The 20064-nt window shown below is 47.4% G+C and overlaps 2 protein-coding genes across 6 annotated transcripts in view; one reads left to right on the forward strand and one right to left on the reverse strand.

The window, feature by feature from the left end:
* The window catches only part of LOC142251610 (vacuolar fusion protein MON1 homolog B-like), a 66208-nt gene that overhangs the window by 41254 nt on the left and 4890 nt on the right, over nucleotides 1-20064 (reverse strand). The window lies entirely within an intron of this gene.
* PTPN18 (protein tyrosine phosphatase non-receptor type 18) overlaps nucleotides 4135-20064 on the forward strand; it is a 71925-nt gene continuing 55995 nt past the window's right edge. For 3 of the 5 annotated variants that reach the window (XM_075324577.1, XM_075324581.1, XM_075324578.1), the window contains exon 1: nucleotides 4136-4357. In XM_075324577.1, coding sequence (XP_075180692.1) covers nucleotides 4262-4357 — 96 coding nt within the window. In that variant the 5' untranslated portion in view covers nucleotides 4136-4261. Of the gene's footprint in view, nucleotides 4358-20064 lie in introns of all 5 variants that reach the window. The other 2 variants (XM_075324580.1, XM_075324576.1) reach the window with 1 other exon arrangement.

Consider the following 20064-nt stretch of genomic DNA (forward strand, 5'->3'; position numbering starts at 1 on the left):
CATCAAGGTACAGTGACCGCCGTGTATTGTGACACCTTTTTTTTTTAATTTAGAACAAGCTCCAGCGCTGGAAGGACCGGACCCACGAGACGTATTTCATAAAACTTCACATTTATTTCTCCATTAAAATCGTCAAGATGTTGGACAAAAAACGACATCAGTCCATAAGGAAAGGAAACCAACGTGTTTCGGCTTCTGCCTTAATCATGGTATAGTAGCCATCATAGACCATTGGACCATACAATTGGATGCAGCCATACAGAGTCCAACGAGGGCAAGTGATAGCCATCATAGACCATTGGCCCATAATTAATTTGTCTTTGTTGGTCTAGAGGTAGCCTTCTTGCTTGGGATGCGACCTTTGTTGGTCTAGTGGTAGGCTTCTTGCTTGGGATGCGTCCTTTGTTGGTCTAGTGGTAGGCTTCTTGCATGGGATGCGACCTTTGTTGGTCTAGTGGTAGGCTTCTTGCTTGGGATGCGAGCTTTGTTGGTCTAGTGGTAGGCTTCTTGCTTGGGATGCAAGCTTTGTTGGTCTAGCGGTAGGCTTCTTGCTTGGGATGCAACCTTTGTTGGTCTAGTGGTAGGCTTCTCCTTTGGGATGCGAGCTTTGTTGGTCTAGTGGTAGGCTTCTTGCTTGGGATGAGAGCTTTGTTGGTCTAGTGGTAGGTTTTTCGCTTGGGATGCAAGCTTTGTTGGTCTAGTGGTAGGCTTCTTGCTTGGGATGCGACCTTTGTTGATCTAGTGGTAGGCTTCTTACTTGGGATGCGACCTTTGTTGGTCTAGTGGTAGGCTTCTTGCTTGGGATGCGAGCTTTGTTGGTCTAGTGGTAGGCTTCTTGCATGGGATGCGACCTTTGTTGGTCTAGTGGTAGGCTTCTTGCATGGGATGCGACCTTTGTTGGTCTAGTAGTAGGCTTCTTGCTTGGGATGCAAGCTTTGTTGGTCTAGTGGTAGGCTTCTTGCTTGGGATGCAAGCTTTGTTGGTCTAGTGGTAGGCTTCTTGCTTGGGATGCGACCTTTGTTGGTCTAGTGGTAGGCTTCTTGCTTGGGATTCGAGCTTTGTTGGTCTAGTGGTAGGCTTCTTGATTGGGATGCGACCTTTGTTGGTCTAGTGGTAGGCTTCTTGCTTGCGATGCGACCTTTGTTGGTCTAGTGGTTGGCTTCTTGCTTGGGATGCGACCTTTGTTGGTCTAGTGGTAGGCTTCTTGCTTGGGATGCGAGCTTTGTTGGTCTAGTGGTAGGCTTCTTGCTTGAGATGCGAGCTTTGTTGGTCTAGTGGTAGGCTTCTTGCTTGGGATACGACCTTTGTTGGTTTAGTGGTAGGGTGCTTGCTTGGGATGCGAGCTTTGTTGGTCTAGTGGTAGGCTTCTTGCTTGGGATACGAGCTTTGTTGGTCTAGTGGTAGGCTTCTTACTTGGGATGAGAGCTTTGTTAGTCTAGTGGTAGGCTTCTTGCTTGGGATGCGACTTTGTTGGTCTAGTGGTAGGCTTCTTGCTTGGGATGCAACCTTTGTTGCTCTAGTGGTAGGCTTCTTGCTTGGGATGCGACCTTTGTTGGTCTAGTGGTAGGCTTCTTGCTTGGGATGCGAGCTTTGTTGGTCTAGTGGTAGGCTTCTTACTTGGGATGCGAGCTTTGTTGGTCTAGTGGTAGGCTTCTTGCTTGGGATGCGACTTTGTTGGTCTAGTGGTAGGTTTTTCACTTGGGATGCAAGCTTTGTTGGTCTAGTGGTAGGCTTCTTCCTTGGGATGCGACCTTTGTTGCTCTAGTGGTAGGCTTCTTCCTTGGGATGCGACCTTTGTTGCTCTAGTGGTAGGCTTCTTGCTTGGGATGCGACCTTTGTTGGTCTAGTGGTAGGCTTCTTGCTTGGGATGCGACCTTTGATGGTCTAGTGGTAGGCTTCTTCCTTGGGATGCGAGCTTTGTTGGTCTAGTGGTAGGCTTTTCGCTTGGGATGCGAGAAGTCATGGGTTTGAATCCCGGTGAAAGCCCATGTACTCTGTATGGCTGTGTCCAATTGTATGGTCTGCAATGTTAATCATGGTTAAGGCAGAAGCTGAAATGCGTTGGTTTCCTTTTCTTATGGACTGATGTTGTTTTTTGTCCAACGTCTTGACAATTTTAATGAAGAAATAAATGAGAAGTTTTATGAAATACGTCTAGGGGGTCCGGTCCTTCCAGCTCTGAGGTTTGTTTTTTTTCTATGTATTAGCTGCCTTGTCAAGGTGTCCATGCTGTGGTTGAGGGGAGCTGACAACTATTGTGTGTTTTGTTCTTTTATTTATTTGGGACATCTCTTTGGCGGTTCGCTAGCCTTAGGCCGCTTTCACACTTCGTTCCTGTCCCATTGGGGCTCCCGTCTGAATCCCCCGCAAAATTTGGTTCAGTCGTATGAGCCAACTGGGCCATTGACTATAATGGTGCAGACGAAGTCACCGTGTGCTCTGTTGGGCATCATTTTTGGGAGTATACACTTACTGGAGGTGGACATCCACACGCAGTATACTACATCAGGGTGTCCACCTCCAATTAGCGTATACTCCCAAAAATGGTGCACGACAGAGCCCACGGTGACTCCGTCTGCACCATTATAGTCAATGGCCCCGTTGGCGCATACGTCCGAAGCCCATTTTGCGGGGGGAGTCGGACGGGAGCCTCAATGGGACAGGAATGCAGTGTGAAAACGGGCTCACAGGTAAGTTTTATATACTGTACTGTCACGAGCTTTTAATAGTAGAGGATATCTACTCTAGTGATATCATCTCCCTGTATTTGAGTGTGTATTGCAGTGCCTGCCTATAGAATCTATACCATCCCTATGAATTGTATATAACATCTCTCCGCATAGAGTATTGGGGCCGAATTTCAAGAGGCATTTTTATGTATCAGTTTGTTATAGTCCATTTACACGGCACGGTGGCTCAGTGGTTAGCACTGGTCTTGTGGTGGCTCAGTGGTTAGCACTGGAGTCTTATGGTGGCTCAGTGGTTAGCACTGCAGTCTTATGGTGGGTCAGTGGTTAGAACTGCAGTCTTATGGTGGCTCAGTGGTTAGCTCTGCAGTCTTATAGTGGCTCAGTGGTTAGCACTTCAGTCTTGTGGTAGTGCAGTTTTTGGCACCACAGTCTTGTGGTGGCTCAGTGGTTAGCACTGCAGTCTTATGGTGGCTCAGTGGTTATCACTGCAGTCTTGTGGTGGCTTAGTGGTTATCACTGCAGTCTTATGATAGCTTAGTGGTTAGCACTGCAGTTATGGTGGTTCAGTGGTTAGCACTGCAGTCTTATGGTGGCTCAGTGGTTATCACTGCAGTCTTATGATGGCTCAGTGGTTATCACTGCAGACTTATGATGGCTCAGTAGTTAACACTGAAGTGTTATGGTGGCTCAGTGGTTAGCACTGCAGTCTTATGATGGCTCAGTGGTTAGCTCTGCAGTCTTCAGCGCTGGGGCCCTGGGTTCAAATCAAGGACAACGTCTGCAAGGAGTTTGTATGTTCTCCCTCGTTGCGTGGGTTTCCTCCCACGCTCCAAAGACTGATAGGGAATTTAGATTGTGAGCCCCAATGGGGACAGAGTTGTTGATGTATGTAAAGCGCTATATATAAATATTCTATATTATTATTACCCTTATGTCATACAGCCTAGATGATGTAATAGGGGTGGGCTGAATATTCTGGCACATGAACAGTACCTAAGGGTCCATGGTCACAGCCCGTAAAAGCCCATTTAGCTGGCCGATAATCGGGGAATGAGGCACTCAGTAAAGTTTTGGGTGCAAGGTCTATGGACACAAGGACTACTGTTGGGTAACTGTGGATTATGGTAAATTATTCACAATGATGATAGCCCGGGGCCCAATCCATGTTCGGCCCAAGCCCTTGTGTAAACAGCGCCCGGCTGTACCTGTACTGTATTGATCTAGTGGGAGTCGTGTATAAAGATCGCCATTGATTCCCAAATTTAGAACACGACAGGCCGTGCCCCTTGGGTGTGCCTTAACGACATTAAAATAGACACAAATAATTCTCTAAGCAGGGCGCACCCCCTGCTGAAGCTACTGTACATGCCTGTGGCTGCAGCCTCCTTCCTGCTTGCTGACTGTCTCCTCTGTCTGGCTGCAGCGCTGCAGCCTAGGTGCTCCTCCGGTTGTGCAGGACTGACAGGTAGGAGTGGCCGCCTCTGCTCTCAGGACACTTCCTCATTCTGCAGCAGCTTTTCCCCTGACTCTGGAGACACAGGTTGGCTGTGTGCAGTGGACGGGAAGACATCATGAGTCAGATGGCCGAAAACCTGAGGGGCTTCTTGGCAAGAGTGGAGTCTGCAAAGCACAAAGCGAGTGAGGACCCCCTGGGCAAGGAGTTTCAGGTGAGGCGGCGCTCTCCGATATCACTTCTTCATACGTGGCTCGTTCAGATCTGAAAATGATACAATAATTATTTCGATATTAAAACTGATCGGATCTTAACAATTTGCTCTTCCTTCTTCTGATTGGATAGTAACACACATAGGTAACATTACAACCAATCAGACGACGGCATCCCAAAACTCCAGGTCATATATAACACGACACCTGATTGGTCAGTGCCACTCCAAACCTCCCGGTCTAATCTAACACCGAAAAGTGGAAAGTCCCACGCCCAAGCTTGTATGTAATACTATATATATATACTGGAGATCAAAATTAGAGAACAATGGATGATAAATCGCTTTTTACAGAAATAATGTAATCTCTATTGATGAACATGTGAAGGATTTTCGTACGGGGTGCACCCGATCCAGAGTTTATCAACATAAAACCTTTATTTTGCCCAAAACGTGATGATAGTTAGAGGCCAGCAGTGACTGTAGCACAGAGAAAGATTATCAGTAAATCACCAATCAGTAGGACGTGTACCGGCCGTCGCTGTGACTGACTGCAGCACATCTGCGGCCACAGGACATCACTAGTCCCTCACACTGCTCTGGGGGGATTTTGGTCCACTCTTCTTCCAGTCTCTTCCACAGGACATCACTAGTCCCTCACACTGCTCTGGGGGGATTTTGGTCCACTCTTCTTCCAGTCTCTTCCACAGGACATCACTAGTCCCTCACACTGCTCTGGGGGGATTTTGGTCCACTCTTCTTCCAGTCTCTTCCACAGGACATCACTAGTCTCTCACACTGCTCTGGGGGGATTTTGGTCCACTCTTCTTCCAGTCTCTTCCACAGGACATCACTAGTCTCTCACACTGCTCTGGGGGGATTTCTGCCCACTCTTCTTCCAGTGTCTTCCACAGGACATCACTAGTCTCTCACACTGCTCTGGGGGGATTTTGGCCCACTCTTCTTCCAGTCTCTTCCACAGGACATCACTAGTCTCTCACACTGCTCTGGGGGGATTTTGGCCCACTCTTCTTCCAGTCTCTTCCACAGGACATCACTAGTCTCTCACACTGCTCTGGGGGGATTTTGGCCCACTCTTCTTCCAGTCTCTTCCACAGGACATCACTAGCCTCTCACACTGCTCTGGGGGGATTTTGGTCCACTCTTCTTCCAGTCTCTTCCACAGGACATCACTAGTCCCTCACACTGCTCTGGGGGGATTTTGGTCCACTCTTCTTCCAGTCTCTTCCACAGGACATCACTAGTCTCTCACACTGCTCTGGGGGGATTTTGGTCCACTCTTCTTCCAGTCTCTTCCACAGGACATCACTAGTCCCTCACACTGCTCTGGTGGGATTTTGGCCCACTCTTCTTCCAGTCTCTTCCACAGGACATCACTAGTCTCTCACACTGCTCTGGGGTGATTTTGGTCCACTCTTCTTCCAGTCTCTTCCACAGGACATCACTAGTCCCTCACACTGCTCTGGGGGGATTTTGGTCCACTCTTCTTCCAGTCTCTTCCACAGGACATCACTAGTCTCTCACACTGCTCTGGGGGGATTTTGGTCCACTCTTCTTCCAGTCTCTTCCACAGGACATCACTAGTCCCTCACACTGCTCTGGTGGGATTTTGGCCCACTCTTCTTCCAGTCTCTTCCACAGGACATCACTAGTCTCTCACACTGCTCTGGGGGGATTTTGGTCCACTCTTCTTCCAGTCTCTTCCACAGGACATCACTAGTCTCTCACACTGCTCTGGGGGGATTTTGGTCCACTCTTCTTCCAGTCTCTTCCACAGGACATCACTAGTCTCTCACGCTGCTCTGGGGGGATTTTGCTCCACTCTTCTTCCAGTCTCTTCCACAGGACATCACTAGTCTCTCACGCTGCTCTGGGGGGATTTTGGTCCACTCTTCTTCCAGTCTCTTCCACAGGACATCACTAGTCTCTCACACTGCTCTGGGGGGATTTCTGCCCACTCTTCTTCCAGTGTCTTCCACAGGACATCACTAGTCTCTCACACTGCTCTGGGGGGATTTTGGCCCACTCTTCTTCCAGTCTCTTCCACAGGACATCACTAGTCTCTCACACTGCTCTGGGGGGAGTTTGGCCCACTCTTCTTCCAGTCTCTTCCACAGGACATCACTAGTCTCTCACACTGCTCTGGGGTGATTTTGGTCCACTCTTCTTCCAGTCTCTTCCACAGGACATCACTAGTCCCTCACACTGCTCTGGGGGGATTTTGGTCCACTCTTCTTCCAGTCTCTTCCACAGGACATCACTAGTCTCTCACACTGCTCTGGGGGGATTTTGGTCCACTCTTCTTCCAGTCTCTTCCACAGGACATCACTAGTCCCTCACACTGCTCTGGTGGGATTTTGGCCCACTCTTCTTCCAGTCTCTTCCACAGGACATCACTAGTCTCTCACACTGCTCTGGGGGGATTTTGGTCCACTCTTCTTCCAGTCTCTTCCACAGGACATCACTAGTCTCTCACACTGCTCTGGGGGGATTTTGGTCCACTCTTCTTCCAGTCTCTTCCACAGGACATCACTAGTCTCTCACGCTGCTCTGGGGGGATTTTGCTCCACTCTTCTTCCAGTCTCTTCCACAGGACATCACTAGTCTCTCACGCTGCTCTGGGGGGATTTTGGTCCACTCTTCTTCCAGTCTCTTCCACAGGACATCACTAGTCTCTCACACTGCTCTGGGGGGATTTTGGTCCACTCTTCTTCCAGTCTCTTCCACAGGACAGCACTAGTCCCTCACACTGCTCTGGGGGGATTTTGCTCCACTCTTCTTCCAGTCTCTTCCACAGGACATCACTAGTCTCTCACACTGCTCTGGGGGGATTTTGGCCCACTCTTGCAGTCTCTTCCACAGGACAGCACTAGTCCCTCACACTGCTCTGGGGGGATTTTGGCCCACTCTTCTTCCAGTCTCTTCCACAGGACATCACTAGTCCCTCACACTGCTCTGGGGGGATTTTGCTCCACTCTTCTTCCAGTCTCTTCCACAGGACATCACTAGTCCCTCACACTGCTCTGGGGGGATTTTGGCCCACTCTTCCTCCAGTCTCTTCCACAGGACATCACTAGTCCCTCACACTGCTCTGGGGGGATTTTGGCCCACTCTTCCTCCAGTCTCTTCCACAGGACATCACTAGTCTCTCACACTGCTCTGGGGGGATTTTGCTCCACTCTTCTTCCAGTCTCTTCAACAGGACATCACTAGTCTCTCACACTGCTCTGGGGGGATTTTGGCCCACTCTTCTTCCAGTCTCTTCCACAGGACATCTCTAGTCTCTCACACTGCTCTGGGGGGATTTTGGCCCACTCTTCTTCCAGTCTCTTCCACAGGACATCACTAGTCTCTCACACTGCTCTGGGGGGATTTTGGCCCACTCTTCTTCCAGTCTCTTCCACAGGACAGCACTAGTCTCTCACACTGCTCTGGGGGGATTTTGGCCCACTCTTCTTCCAGTCTCTTCACAGGACATCACTAGTCTCTCACACTGCTCTGGGGGGATTTTGGCCCACTCTTCTTCCAGTCTCTTCCACAGGACATCACTAGTCTCTCACACTGCTCTGGGGGGATTTTGGCCCACTCTTCTTCCAGTCTCTTCCACAGGACATCACTAGTCTCTCACACTGCTCTGGGGGGATTTTGGCCCACTCTTGCAGTCTCTTCCACAGGACAGCACTAGTCCCTCACACTGCTCTGGGGGGATTTTGGCCCACTCTTCTTCCAGTCTCTTCCACAGGACATCACTAGTCCCTCACACTGCTCTGGGGGAATTTTGCTCCACTCTTCTTCCAGTTTCTTCCACAGGACATCACTAGTCCCTCACACTGCTCTGGGGGGATTTTGGCCCACTCTTCCTCCAGTCTCTTCCACAGGACATCACTAGTCTCTCACACTGCTCTGGTGAGATTTTGGCCCACTCTTCTTCCAGTCTCTTCCACAGGACATCACTAGTCCCTCACACTGCTCTGGGGGGATTTTGGCCCACTCTTCCTCCAGTCTCTTCCACAGGACATCACTAGTCTCTCACACTGCTCTGGGGGGATTTTGCTCCACTCTTCTTCCAGTCTCTTCAACAGGACATCACTAGTCTCTCACACTGCTCTGGGGGGATTTTGGCCCACTCTTCTTCCAGTCTCTTCCACAGGACATCTCTAGTCTCTCACACTGCTCTGGGGGGATTTTGGCCCACTCTTCTTCCAGTCTCTTCCACAGGACATCACTAGTCTCTCACACTGCTCTGGGGGGATTTTGGCCCACTCTTCTTCCAGTCTCTTCCACAGGACAGCACTAGTCTCTCACACTGCTCTGGGGGGATTTTGGCCCACTCTTCTTCCAGTCTCTTCACAGGACATCACTAGTCTCTCACACTGCTCTGGGGGGATTTTGGCCCACTCTTCTTCCAGTCTCTTCCACAAGACATCACTAGTCTCTCACACTGCTCTGGGGGGATTTTGTCCCACTCTTCTTCCAGTCTCTTCCACAGGACATCACTAGTCTCTCACACTGCTCTGGGGGGATTTTGGCCCACTCTTCTTCCAGTCTCTTCCACAGGACATCACTAGTCTCTCACACTGCTCTGGTGGGATTTTGCTCCACTCTTCTTCCAGTCTCTTCCACAGGACATCACTAGTCTCTCACACTGCTCTGGGGGGATTTTGCTCCACTCTTCTTCCAGTCTCTTCCACAGGACATCACTAGTCTCTCACACTGCTCTGGGGGGATTTTGGCCCACTCTTCTTCCAGTCTCTTCCACAGGACATCACTAGTCTCTCACACTGCTCTGGGGGGATTTTGGCCCACTCTTCTTCCAGTCTCTTCCACAGGACATCACTAGTCTCTCACACTGCTCTGGGGAGATTTTGGCCCACTCTTCTTCCAGTCTCTTCCACAGGACATCACTAGTCTTTCACACTGCTCTGGGGGGATTTTGGCCCACTCTTCTTCCAGTCTCTTCCACAGGACATCACTAGTCTCTCACACTGCTCTGGGGGGATTTTGTCCCACTCTTCTTCCAGTCTCTTCCACAGGACATCACTAGTCTCTCACACTGCTCTGGGGGGATTTTGGTCCACTCTTCTTCCAGTCTCTTCCACAGGACATCACTAGTCTCTCACACTGCTCTGAGGGGATTTTGCTCCACTCTTGCAGTCTCTTCCACAGGACATCACTAGTCCCTCACACTGCTCTGGGGGGATTTTGCTCCACTCTTCTTCCAGTCTCTTCCACAGGACATCACTAGTCTCTCATACTGCTCTGGGGGGATTTTGGTCCACTCTTCTTCCAGTCTCTTCCACAGGACAGCACTAGTCCCTCACACTGCTCTGGGGGGATTTTGCTCCACTCTTCTTCCAGTCTCTTCCACAGGACATCACTAGTCTCTCACACTGCTCTGGGGGGATTTTGGCCCACTCTTGCAGTCTCTTCCACAGGACATCACTAGTCCCTCACACTGCTCTGGGGGGATTTTGCTCCACTCTTCTTCCAGTCTCTTCCACAGGACATCACTAGTCTCTCATACTGCTCTGGGGGGATTTTGGTCCACTCTTCTTCCAGTCTCTTCCACAGGACAGCACTAGTCCCTCACACTGCTCTGGGGGGATTTTGCTCCACTCTTCTTCCAGTCTCTTCCACAGGACATCACTAGTCTCTCACACTGCTCTGGGGGGATTTTGGCCCACTCTTGCAGTCTCTTCCACAGGACATCACTAGTCCCTCACACTGCTCTGGGGGGATTTTGCTCCACTCTTCTTCCAGTCTCTTCCACAGGACATCACTAGTCTCTCACACTGCTCTGGGGGGATTTTGGTCCACTCTTCTTCCAGTCTCTTCCACAGGACAGCACTAGTCCCTCACACTGCTCTGGGGGGATTTTGCTCCACTCTTCTTCCAGTCTCTTCCACAGGACATCACTAGTCTCTCACACTGCTCTGGGGGGATTTTGGCCCACTCTTGCAGTCTCTTCCACAGGACAGCACTAGTCCCTCACACTGCTCTGGGGGGATTTTGGCCCACTCTTCTTCCAGTCTCTTCCACAGGACATCACTAGTCCCTCACACTGCTCTGGGGGGATTTTGCTCCACTCTTCTTCCAGTTTCTTCCACAGGACATCACTAGTCCCTCACACTGCTCTGGGGGGATTTTGGCCCACTCTTCCTCCAGTCTCTTCCACAGGACATCACTAGTCCCTCACACTGCTCTGGGGGGATTTTGGCCCACTCTTCCTCCAGTCTCTTCCACAGGACATCACTAGTCTCTCACACTGCTCTGGGGGGATTTTGCTCCACTCTTCTTCCAGTCTCTTCCACAGGACATCACTAGTCTCTCACACTGCTCTGGGGGGATTTTGGCCCACTCTTCTTCCAGTCTCTTCCACAGGACATCACTAGTCTCTCACACTGCTCTGGGGGGATTTTGCTCCACTCTTCTTCCAGTCTCTTCCACAGGACATCTCTAGTCTCTCACACTGCTCTGGGGGGATTTTGGCCCACTCTTCTTCCAGTCTCTTCCACAGGACATCACTAGTCTCTCACACTGCTCTGGGGGGATTTTGGCCCACTCTTCTTCCAGTCTCTTCCACAGGACAGCACTAGTCTCTCACACTGCTCTGGGGGGATTTTGGCCCACTCTTCTTCCAGTCTCTTCACAGGACATCACTAGTCTCTCACACTGCTCTGGGGGGATTTTGGCCCACTCTTCTTCCAGTCTCTTCCACAAGACATCACTAGTCTCTCACACTGCTCTGGGGGGATTTTGTCCCACTCTTCTTCCAGTCTCTTCCACAGGACATCACTAGTCTCTCACACTGCTCTGGGGGGATTTTGGCCCACTCTTCTTCCAGTCTCTTCCACAGGACATCACTAGTCTCTCACACTGCTCTGGTGGGATTTTGCTCCACTCTTCTTCCAGTCTCTTCCACAGGACATCACTAGTCTCTCACACTGCTCTGGGGGGATTTTGCTCCACTCTTCTTCCAGTCTCTTCCACAGGACATCACTAGTCTCTCACACTGCTCTGGGGGGATTTTGGCCCACTCTTCTTCCAGTCTCTTCCACAGGACATCACTAGTCTCTCACACTGCTCTGGGGGGATTTTGGCCCACTCTTCTTCCAGTCTCTTCCACAGGACATCACTAGTCTCTCACACTGCTCTGGGGGGATTTTGGCCCACTCTTCTTCCAGTCTCTTCCACAGGACATCACTAGTCTTTCACACTGCTCTGGGGGGATTTTGGCCCACTCTTCTTCCAGTCTCTTCCACAGGACATCACTAGTCTCTCACACTGCTCTGGGGGGATTTTGTCCCACTCTTCTTCCAGTCTCTTCCACAGGACATCACTAGTCTCTCACACTGCTCTGGGGGGATTTTGGTCCACTCTTCTTCCAGTCTCTTCCACAGGACATCACTAGTCTCTCACACTGCTCTGGGGGGATTTTGCTCCACTCTTCTTCCAGTCTCTTCCACAGGACATCACTAGTCTCTCACACTGCTCTGGGGGGATTTTGGCCCACTCTTGCAGTCTCTTTCACAGGACATCACTAGTCCCTCACACTGCTCTGGGGGGATTTTGCTCCACTCTTCTTCCAGTCTCTTCCACAGGACATCACTAGTCTCTCATACTGCTCTGGGGGGATTTTGGTCCACTCTTCTTCCAGTCTCTTCCACAGGACAGCACTAGTTCCTCACACTGCTCTGGGGGGATTTTGCTCCACTCTTCTTCCAGTCTCTTCCACAGGACATCACTAGTCTCTCACACTGCTCTGGGGGGATTTTGGCCCACTCTTGCAGTCTCTTCCACAGGACATCACTAGTCCCTCACACTGCTCTGGGGGGATTTTGCTCCACTCTTCTTCCAGTCTCTTCCACAGGACATCACTAGTCCCTCACACTGCTCTGGGGGGATTTTGGCCCACTCTTCCTCCAGTCTCTTCCACAGGACATCACTAGTCTCTCACACTGCTCTGGGGGGATTTTGGCCCACTCTTCTTCCAGTCTCTTCCACAGGACAGCACTAGTCTCTCACACTGCTCTGGGGGGATTTTGGCCCACTCTTCTTCCAGTCTCTTCACAGGACATCACTAGTCTCTCACACTGCTCTGGGGGGATTTTGGCCCACTCTTCTTCCAGTCTCTTCCACAGGACATCACTAGTCTCTCACACTGCTCTGGGGGGATTTTGGCCCACTCTTCTTCCAGTCTCTTCCACAGGACATCACTAGTCTCTCACACTGCTCTGGGGGGATTTTGGCCCACTCTTCTTCCAGTCTCTTCCACAGGACATCACTAGTCTCTCACACTGCTCTGGTGGGATTTTGCTCCACTCTTCTTCCAGTCTCTTCCACAGGACATCACTAGTCTCTCACACTGCTCTGGGGGGATTTTGCTCCACTCTTCTTCCAGTCTCTTCCACAGGACATCACTAGTCTCTCACACTGCTCTGGGGGGATTTTGGCCCACTCTTCTTCCAGTCTCTTCCACAGGACATCACTAGTCTCTCACACTGCTCTGGGGGGATTTTGGCCCACTCTTCTTCCAGTCTCTTCCACAGGACATCACTAGTCTCTCACACTGCTCTGGGGGGATTTTGGCCCACTCTTCTTCCAGTCTCTTCCACAGGACATCACTAGTCTTTCACACTGCTCTGGGGGGATTTTGGCCCACTCTTCTTCCAGTCTCTTCCACAGGACATCACTAGTCTCTCACACTGCTCTGGGGGGATTTTGTCCCACTCTTCTTCCAGTCTCTTCCACAGGACATCACTAGTCTCTCACACTGCTCTGGGGGGATTTTGGCCCACTCTTCTTCCAGTCTCTTCCACAGGACATCACTAGTCTCTCACACTGCTCTGGGGGGATTTTGGCCCACTCTTCTTCCAGTCTCTTCCACAGGACAGCACTAGTCTCTCACACTGCTCTGGGGGGATTTTGGCCCACTCTTCTTCCAGTCTCTTCACAGGACATCACTAGTCTCTCACACTGCTCTGGGGGGATTTTGGCCCACTCTTCTTCCAGTCTCTTCCACAGGACATCACTAGTCTCTCACACTGCTCTGGGGGGATTTTGGCCCACTCTTCTTCCAGTCTCTTCCACAGGACATCACTAGTCTCTCACACTGCTCTGGGGGGATTTTGGCCCACTCTTCTTCCAGTCTCTTCCACAGGACATCACTAGTCTCTCACACTGCTCTGGTGGGATTTTGCTCCACTCTTCTTCCAGTCTCTTCCACAGGACATCACTAGTCTCTCACACTGCTCTGGGGGGATTTTGCTCCACTCTTCTTCCAGTCTCTTCCACAGGACATCACTAGTCTCTCACACTGCTCTGGGGGGATTTTGGCCCACTCTTCTTCCAGTCTCTTCCACAGGACATCACTAGTCTCTCACACTGCTCTGGGGGGATTTTGGCCACTCTTCTTCCAGTCTCTTCCACAGGACATCACTAGTCTCTCACACTGCTCTGGGGGGATTTTGGCCCACTCTTCTTCCAGTCTCTTCCACAGGACATCACTAGTCTCTCACACTGCTCTGGGGGGATTTTGGCCCACTCTCCTTCTAGTCTCTTCCACAGGACATCACTAGTCTCTCACACTGCTCTGGGGGGATTTTGGCCCACTCTTCTTCCAGTCTCTTCCACAGGACATCACTAGTCTCTCACACTGCTCTGGGGGGATTTTGGCCCACTCTTCTTCCAGTCTCTTCCACAGGACATCACTAGTCTTTCACACTGCTCTGGGGGGATTTTGGCCCACTCTTCTTCCAGTCTCTTCCACAGGACATCACTAGTCTCTCACACTGCTCTGGGGGAATTTTGTCCCACTCTTCTTCCAGTCTCTTCCACAGGACATCACTAGTCTCTCACACTGCTCTGGGGGGATTTTGGTCCACTCTTCTTCCAGTCTCTTCCACAGGACATCACTAGTCTCTCACACTGCTCTGGGGGAATTTTGTCCCACTCTTCTTCCAGTCTCTTCCACAGGACATCACTAGTCTCTCACACTGCTCTGGGGGGATTTTGGTCCACTCTTCTTCCAGTCTCTTCCACAGTTCTTTGACTGTTGGCGGTTTCTTGGCTATAACTTTGTCACCAAGGATTTTCCAGAGGTTTTCTATTGAGTTTAGACTCTGGGCTGTGGCCACTTTATTGCTTCAGTGTTTTCTGTTTCAAGGAACTGTTTTACCCGTTTTGCTGCATGAAAATTGCTGGCTGATTGAGTGATGAACACAAGTAAGGAGCCACGTGTTGTTGAAGAAGGTTCTGATCCACATATGCATTCTCTCTGCCATGTAGCTATATGAGAGGTCCAACTCCTGCTACAGAAAACACTCCCCAAACCATGACCCTTCCTCCATCACTTCTCACTGACTTCTTAACACACTTTGGGTTCAGTCTTTCCCCAGTTTGTGGATGAACATAATGTTTCCCATCAGACCCAAATAAATTAAATTTGCTTTCATCACTAAAATAAACTTTGGACACTTCCCCTCTATCCACACAACATGCTCCTCACCAAAGGTGAGTCTAGCCTTGTGACTCTTTCTGCTAATGAGAGGTTTGATCACTGCAGAGTGGGCTTTCAGTCCAAATGCTCTTACACGTCGTGACACCGTATGACGAGACAGATCCTTACACTGTTCAGTGCTGAACTGCCGAGCAATTCTAGCTGCAGTGATAAAACGATTACCCATGGAAATTCTCCGCATTATCCTGTAGTCTCTTTCGAGGATGACCAGCCTTCTTGGGGGACTTGAAAGAGTTTGTGATTTTGTAAAGATACAATATTCTTAAAATCACAACTTGGAACGACGAACTTCTCTTGCTATTACTGATGGGGTCACTGCTTTGGCCTTCATCTGGACAACCTGCTGCTAGAGGGTTTCAGTCACTTTGGAGCAGCACACCATTTTTGCAAAGTCAGTGGAAACTGGAAAGTTAGGCTGCCAGTTACATAGTGTTTGTCAGATAATTAAGGAAATTAGCACCAGGGGCAGATCAACACCAATACCTTGCAGGGATTTGAAAGTGTTCTCTAATTTTGATCCGTGTTCTTTTTCATTTATCTCATTTACATTTTTATTATATGCTTTACAATAAATTCAGTTTATGAAATAAGCGCAAAATTCTGAGAGTTTCCTCATGTTAGGATATAATCACATAGGACGACACAATGACCGCAACATTTAGGAAATTGTGTGTTGTTCTCTAATTTTGATCTCCAGTGTATACACATCATTATTAAACCAGTCTAGTGTGTACGCTTGTTGGCAAAAGTTTGGAGACTGAAATTTGTTTTGTTTTTTTGTTTCTTTCACAAAATGTGCTGCTTTAGTTTTAATACTGGCAATTTGCATCAAGTTTAGATTGTTATGATGAAAGATCAGATGAAATGCAAAAAATTGCAAAGTCGTGAATATTAACTAAATCACAAACACTCAATTTGCAAAGAATTTCAGCCCTGCAGCAACAAGACCTCCTTATATCATTTTAGTGATTATCTTGATAACTCAGGAGAAAGTGTTAACAAGGACAAGGCAGCTGATATGATTCTGTCTTGCTAATTGGCAGCTTTAAAAGGGGCCTGGTGCTGGAAATCATTGTCTTCTTCCGTTAACCCTGGTTACCCGCAAGGAAACACATGCAGTCACCATTGCTTTGCATCTAAAGGGCTTTACAGGCAAGGACATTGCTGTTTGTACAATTGCTCCTAAATCAACTATTTTTTTTAAATCATCAAAAACATCAAAGAGAGATGTTTAATTGCTGTGAATAAGGATTAATGATGCCTAATAAAGTCAAGCAAGCACTGTTTGCTAAATCAGACTTAGCTATGCAATGGGTTCAACACCAGTGCAGAGCTTGCTCAGGAATTGCAGCAGGCAGGTATTAAAATCTGCCTGAATGTCAAGAAGGTCAGCAAAAAAAAAGACACTTTTCTTGTAGAAAAATATTAAGGATAGACTGACATTCTGTAGTAAGTACAGGGAATGGACTGCAGAGGACGGGGGAAAGTCACCTTAAGACTGATTGGGACATCTGGAAGAATGATTCTCCCAAAATAAAAAAGGTGAGCACCACCATGAGTTCTGTGTCTGCCCACAGTAAAGCCTCCTGAGACAGTAACTTTGTGGAGTCTCTCATCCATCGAGAGGACTCACTCTCACTTTTACCTAAAAAACCCCTTCACAACCTGTGACGTAAGTGTACATCATGGCCAGATGGGGTCCATGACCTATGATGTAGACTTACGTCATGGCAATCGGCTTGGCACAGGGGCTGGGCCTGTACGATCACTGCCGGAAGCTCAGCGTAACTTATAGCCAAGCACTGGCTGTCACAGCCAGGGAATGCTCAACAAACCACGTATTGCTGTTTAACCCCCTAAATGTTGTGATCAATAGCGATTGCAGCATTTAGGAGGCTGGAAGAAGGAATACGCTCCTCCTCCCATCCAATCTGGACCCCCTGCAATGTGATCATGGGGGCCCAATCATTGCCATTGTAACCCAAGGTCAAATGATGACCTGAGGGTTAGCTGGCTACGGTGGCCTGTTAGGTTATGCCGGGAGCATGGTCTAACAGGCATTCTGTCAGTGTAGCACTGACAGGAATAATGTATTGCTATGCTTGTCTATGGCAATGCATTATACCAGCGATCATCGTAATAAAAGCTAATATCCTATATAGGGACTAAGTAAAAAGGTGTAAAAAAAAAAAAAGTGTAAAAAAAATCATAAAATAAAGAACAAACAAAAAAATATATTATACCAATAAATATGTATATTTATGTAAAAACAAACATAAGCAAAAAACCCCCACATATTTGGTATTGCCACACCCGGAACAACCCAGTCTATAAAACTGTCACACTAGTTAACCTCTTCAATGAACATCATAAAAAAAAATAATAAATAAATTAAATAAATAAAATGTAGCAAAAACTGTCTTTTCATCAGACAGCTACAGCGCTAAACCTTTTTTTCTATAAAATTGTTTTTGTGTAAAAGTGGCAAAATGTATGTATATATATATATATATATATACACATGTACAAAATACATATATGCTGTATGTATATATATATATATGTATATATATATATATATATGTGTATATATATATATATATATATATATATATATATATATATATATATATATTATAGATATATATATGTATACATATACATATATATATATATATATCTATATATAGATATATATATATATATATATATATATATATATATATATATATATAGATATATATATATATATATTTTACGGCAGATATGTATTTTGTACATTATATATATATATGGTATTGTTGTATCCGCACTGACCTGAAGAATAAAGCTGTCTTATAATTTTTATAGCAAAGTGAACGGCGTTAGAAAAACAACACCAAAAAATCCTTCTTGTTTGTGCCTCACAAAAAGCAGAATAGAAAGCAATCAAAAATATTATGTGGACCTAAATGGTACCAATAAAAACTCCAATTCATCCCATACAAATAAGACCTCACATGACTGTCTGCAGAAAAATTAAACAACTATTGTCTTCACAATTTGGACATGGAAAAAAAGCTTTATTTTGTAAAGGATTTTTTAGTATGATAGTCGCCAAACCTAAAGAAAACTATATAAATCTGGTATTGCTGTAATTGTAGTGACCTGAGGAGTAACGCCGCCTTATTCCTTATACCACAAGGTGAAGGGCATAACAATTAAAGACAATTCTTCAACTGCTGTTGATGTGTTTATTCTGTCTTCCAACGATCGCAGTATCATGCGGCTCACATTTATCCTGCGCTCTACACTGAGCGCTTACACCCGGGATTACATGTAAATCTCTGAAAAACGTGATTCAGACAAAATTCCCAAAGGAAAATTCACTGTAGTGAGGCAGGGGGAGTCACTTTCCACTCCTGTCTTTCCTGTGGTCAGGTGGTGTACATCTTTCTACGGGTCTTTTTAGATGTGTGGTCAGCAACAGTTTTGTGCACCTTTAAAAAGATGGACACTGTTGAACAGAGGCCAAAAGAAGTCTGGAGTAACTCTGCTGCCTCATTATGGTGAACGGATTCATCTATGGTTTCACCTAAATCACGTATTTCGGAGATGTAGAAGGAAACTGTAATCTAAGTGCTCAACATAGAGCACAGGATAAATGTGAACAGATCCAAAATGCTCTGCATCCAAATTGCCACCAATAGCATTCAACTCAACCAACAAAAACACAAGTCTCCACTCAATTCCATCATCTGTTAAAGGAACTATAGGGAGTTTCCATGCTATTGGCAGCACAAAGGCTCTTGAAAAGTGCTATGGCTCCCACCAAAAACAAATCCAACAAAATATGCACTCCCAAATCAATGGCCCTCTCCCTTCTGAATCCCACAATGTGTCTAAACCACTGTTAGGATCCATATGTTTTCCATTGTTGTAGTGAGGAGAGCCCACTTAATTTTACGGGGTGTAGGTCTCCAGAAACACAAGCTGGGCACAATGAATGGACACTACAATGTACTGGACACTACAGGGGCTTTTTGCTTTTTAATTCTACAATATTCACTACGTTTGACTCCATGGGTGTTTTCCAGAGACAAAATTGTCACTACCCCTGTAGATAAATTCCCAGAGGGGAGTAATTTCCAAAATGTGGTCACTCGAGAAGTTTTCTGCCTCTTTCCTCCTGAGCCCTGTAGTGTGGCCAAACAGTCCTGTACAGTCACATGTGGGGTATTGCCACATTCAGGAGAAATTGTGTAACACATTACGGGGCCTTTTTAACCTATTTTCCTTGTAAAAATTGGAGGTATTGGGCAAAAACAACATTTTAGTGGTAAAAATGTAATTATTTTTTCTTCACTGCCCAATAGTATGAAATTCTGTGGCACATCTGAAGTGGCAATATGCTCACTGCACTCCTAGATGAATTGATTGAAGGCTCCCTTCTGAGCCCTGCCATGCGCTCAAACAGTAGTTTTCCACCACATATGTGGTAAAAGCAGTTCTAAAATTCTCTGAAGCACCTGTGGGATTAAGGTGCTCACCACTCCTCTAGGTAAATTCCTTGAGGGCTGTAGCTTCCAAAATGGGGTCACTTGTGGGGGATTTGCACTGTTGAGGTACAGTAGGGGTTCTGCAAACGCAACATTATATCAGCTATCTATTCCAGCCAATTTTGCGCTCCAAAATCCAAATGGTGCTCCTTCCCTTCTGAGTCCAACCGTGCACCCAAACAGTAGTAGACGTTATTTATTAACTATTGTGTGGTGTGACTATCTGGATTAACCCCTTTAAAACCCAGACTGACCTTCTTGACCAGGCAAAATTTTACAATTCTGCTCCGTGTCCCTTTTATAAAGTAATAACTCAATATTTCCCAGTGATTCTGAGACTGTTTTTTCAAGACACATTGTACTTCATGTTAGTGGTCAATTTTGGTCGACATGGTTTGCATTTATTTATGAAAATATCAAAAATTTGACAACAAAAGTGAAAAATTTGCAATTTTTGCCACCTAATTGTCGCTGACATTTAAACAGGTCACTATAGCCGGCAGAGTCTAAAGGCCCCGTTACACGCAACGACATCGCTAACGAGTCATCGCTGGGGTCACAGAATTCGTGACGCACATCCGGCGTCGTTAGCTACGTCGTTGCGTGTGACACCTACGAGCGACCGCAAACGA

Source organism: Anomaloglossus baeobatrachus, chromosome 9, assembly GCF_048569485.1.
Source record: "Anomaloglossus baeobatrachus isolate aAnoBae1 chromosome 9, aAnoBae1.hap1, whole genome shotgun sequence".
NCBI lineage: Eukaryota > Metazoa > Chordata > Amphibia > Anura > Aromobatidae > Anomaloglossus > Anomaloglossus baeobatrachus.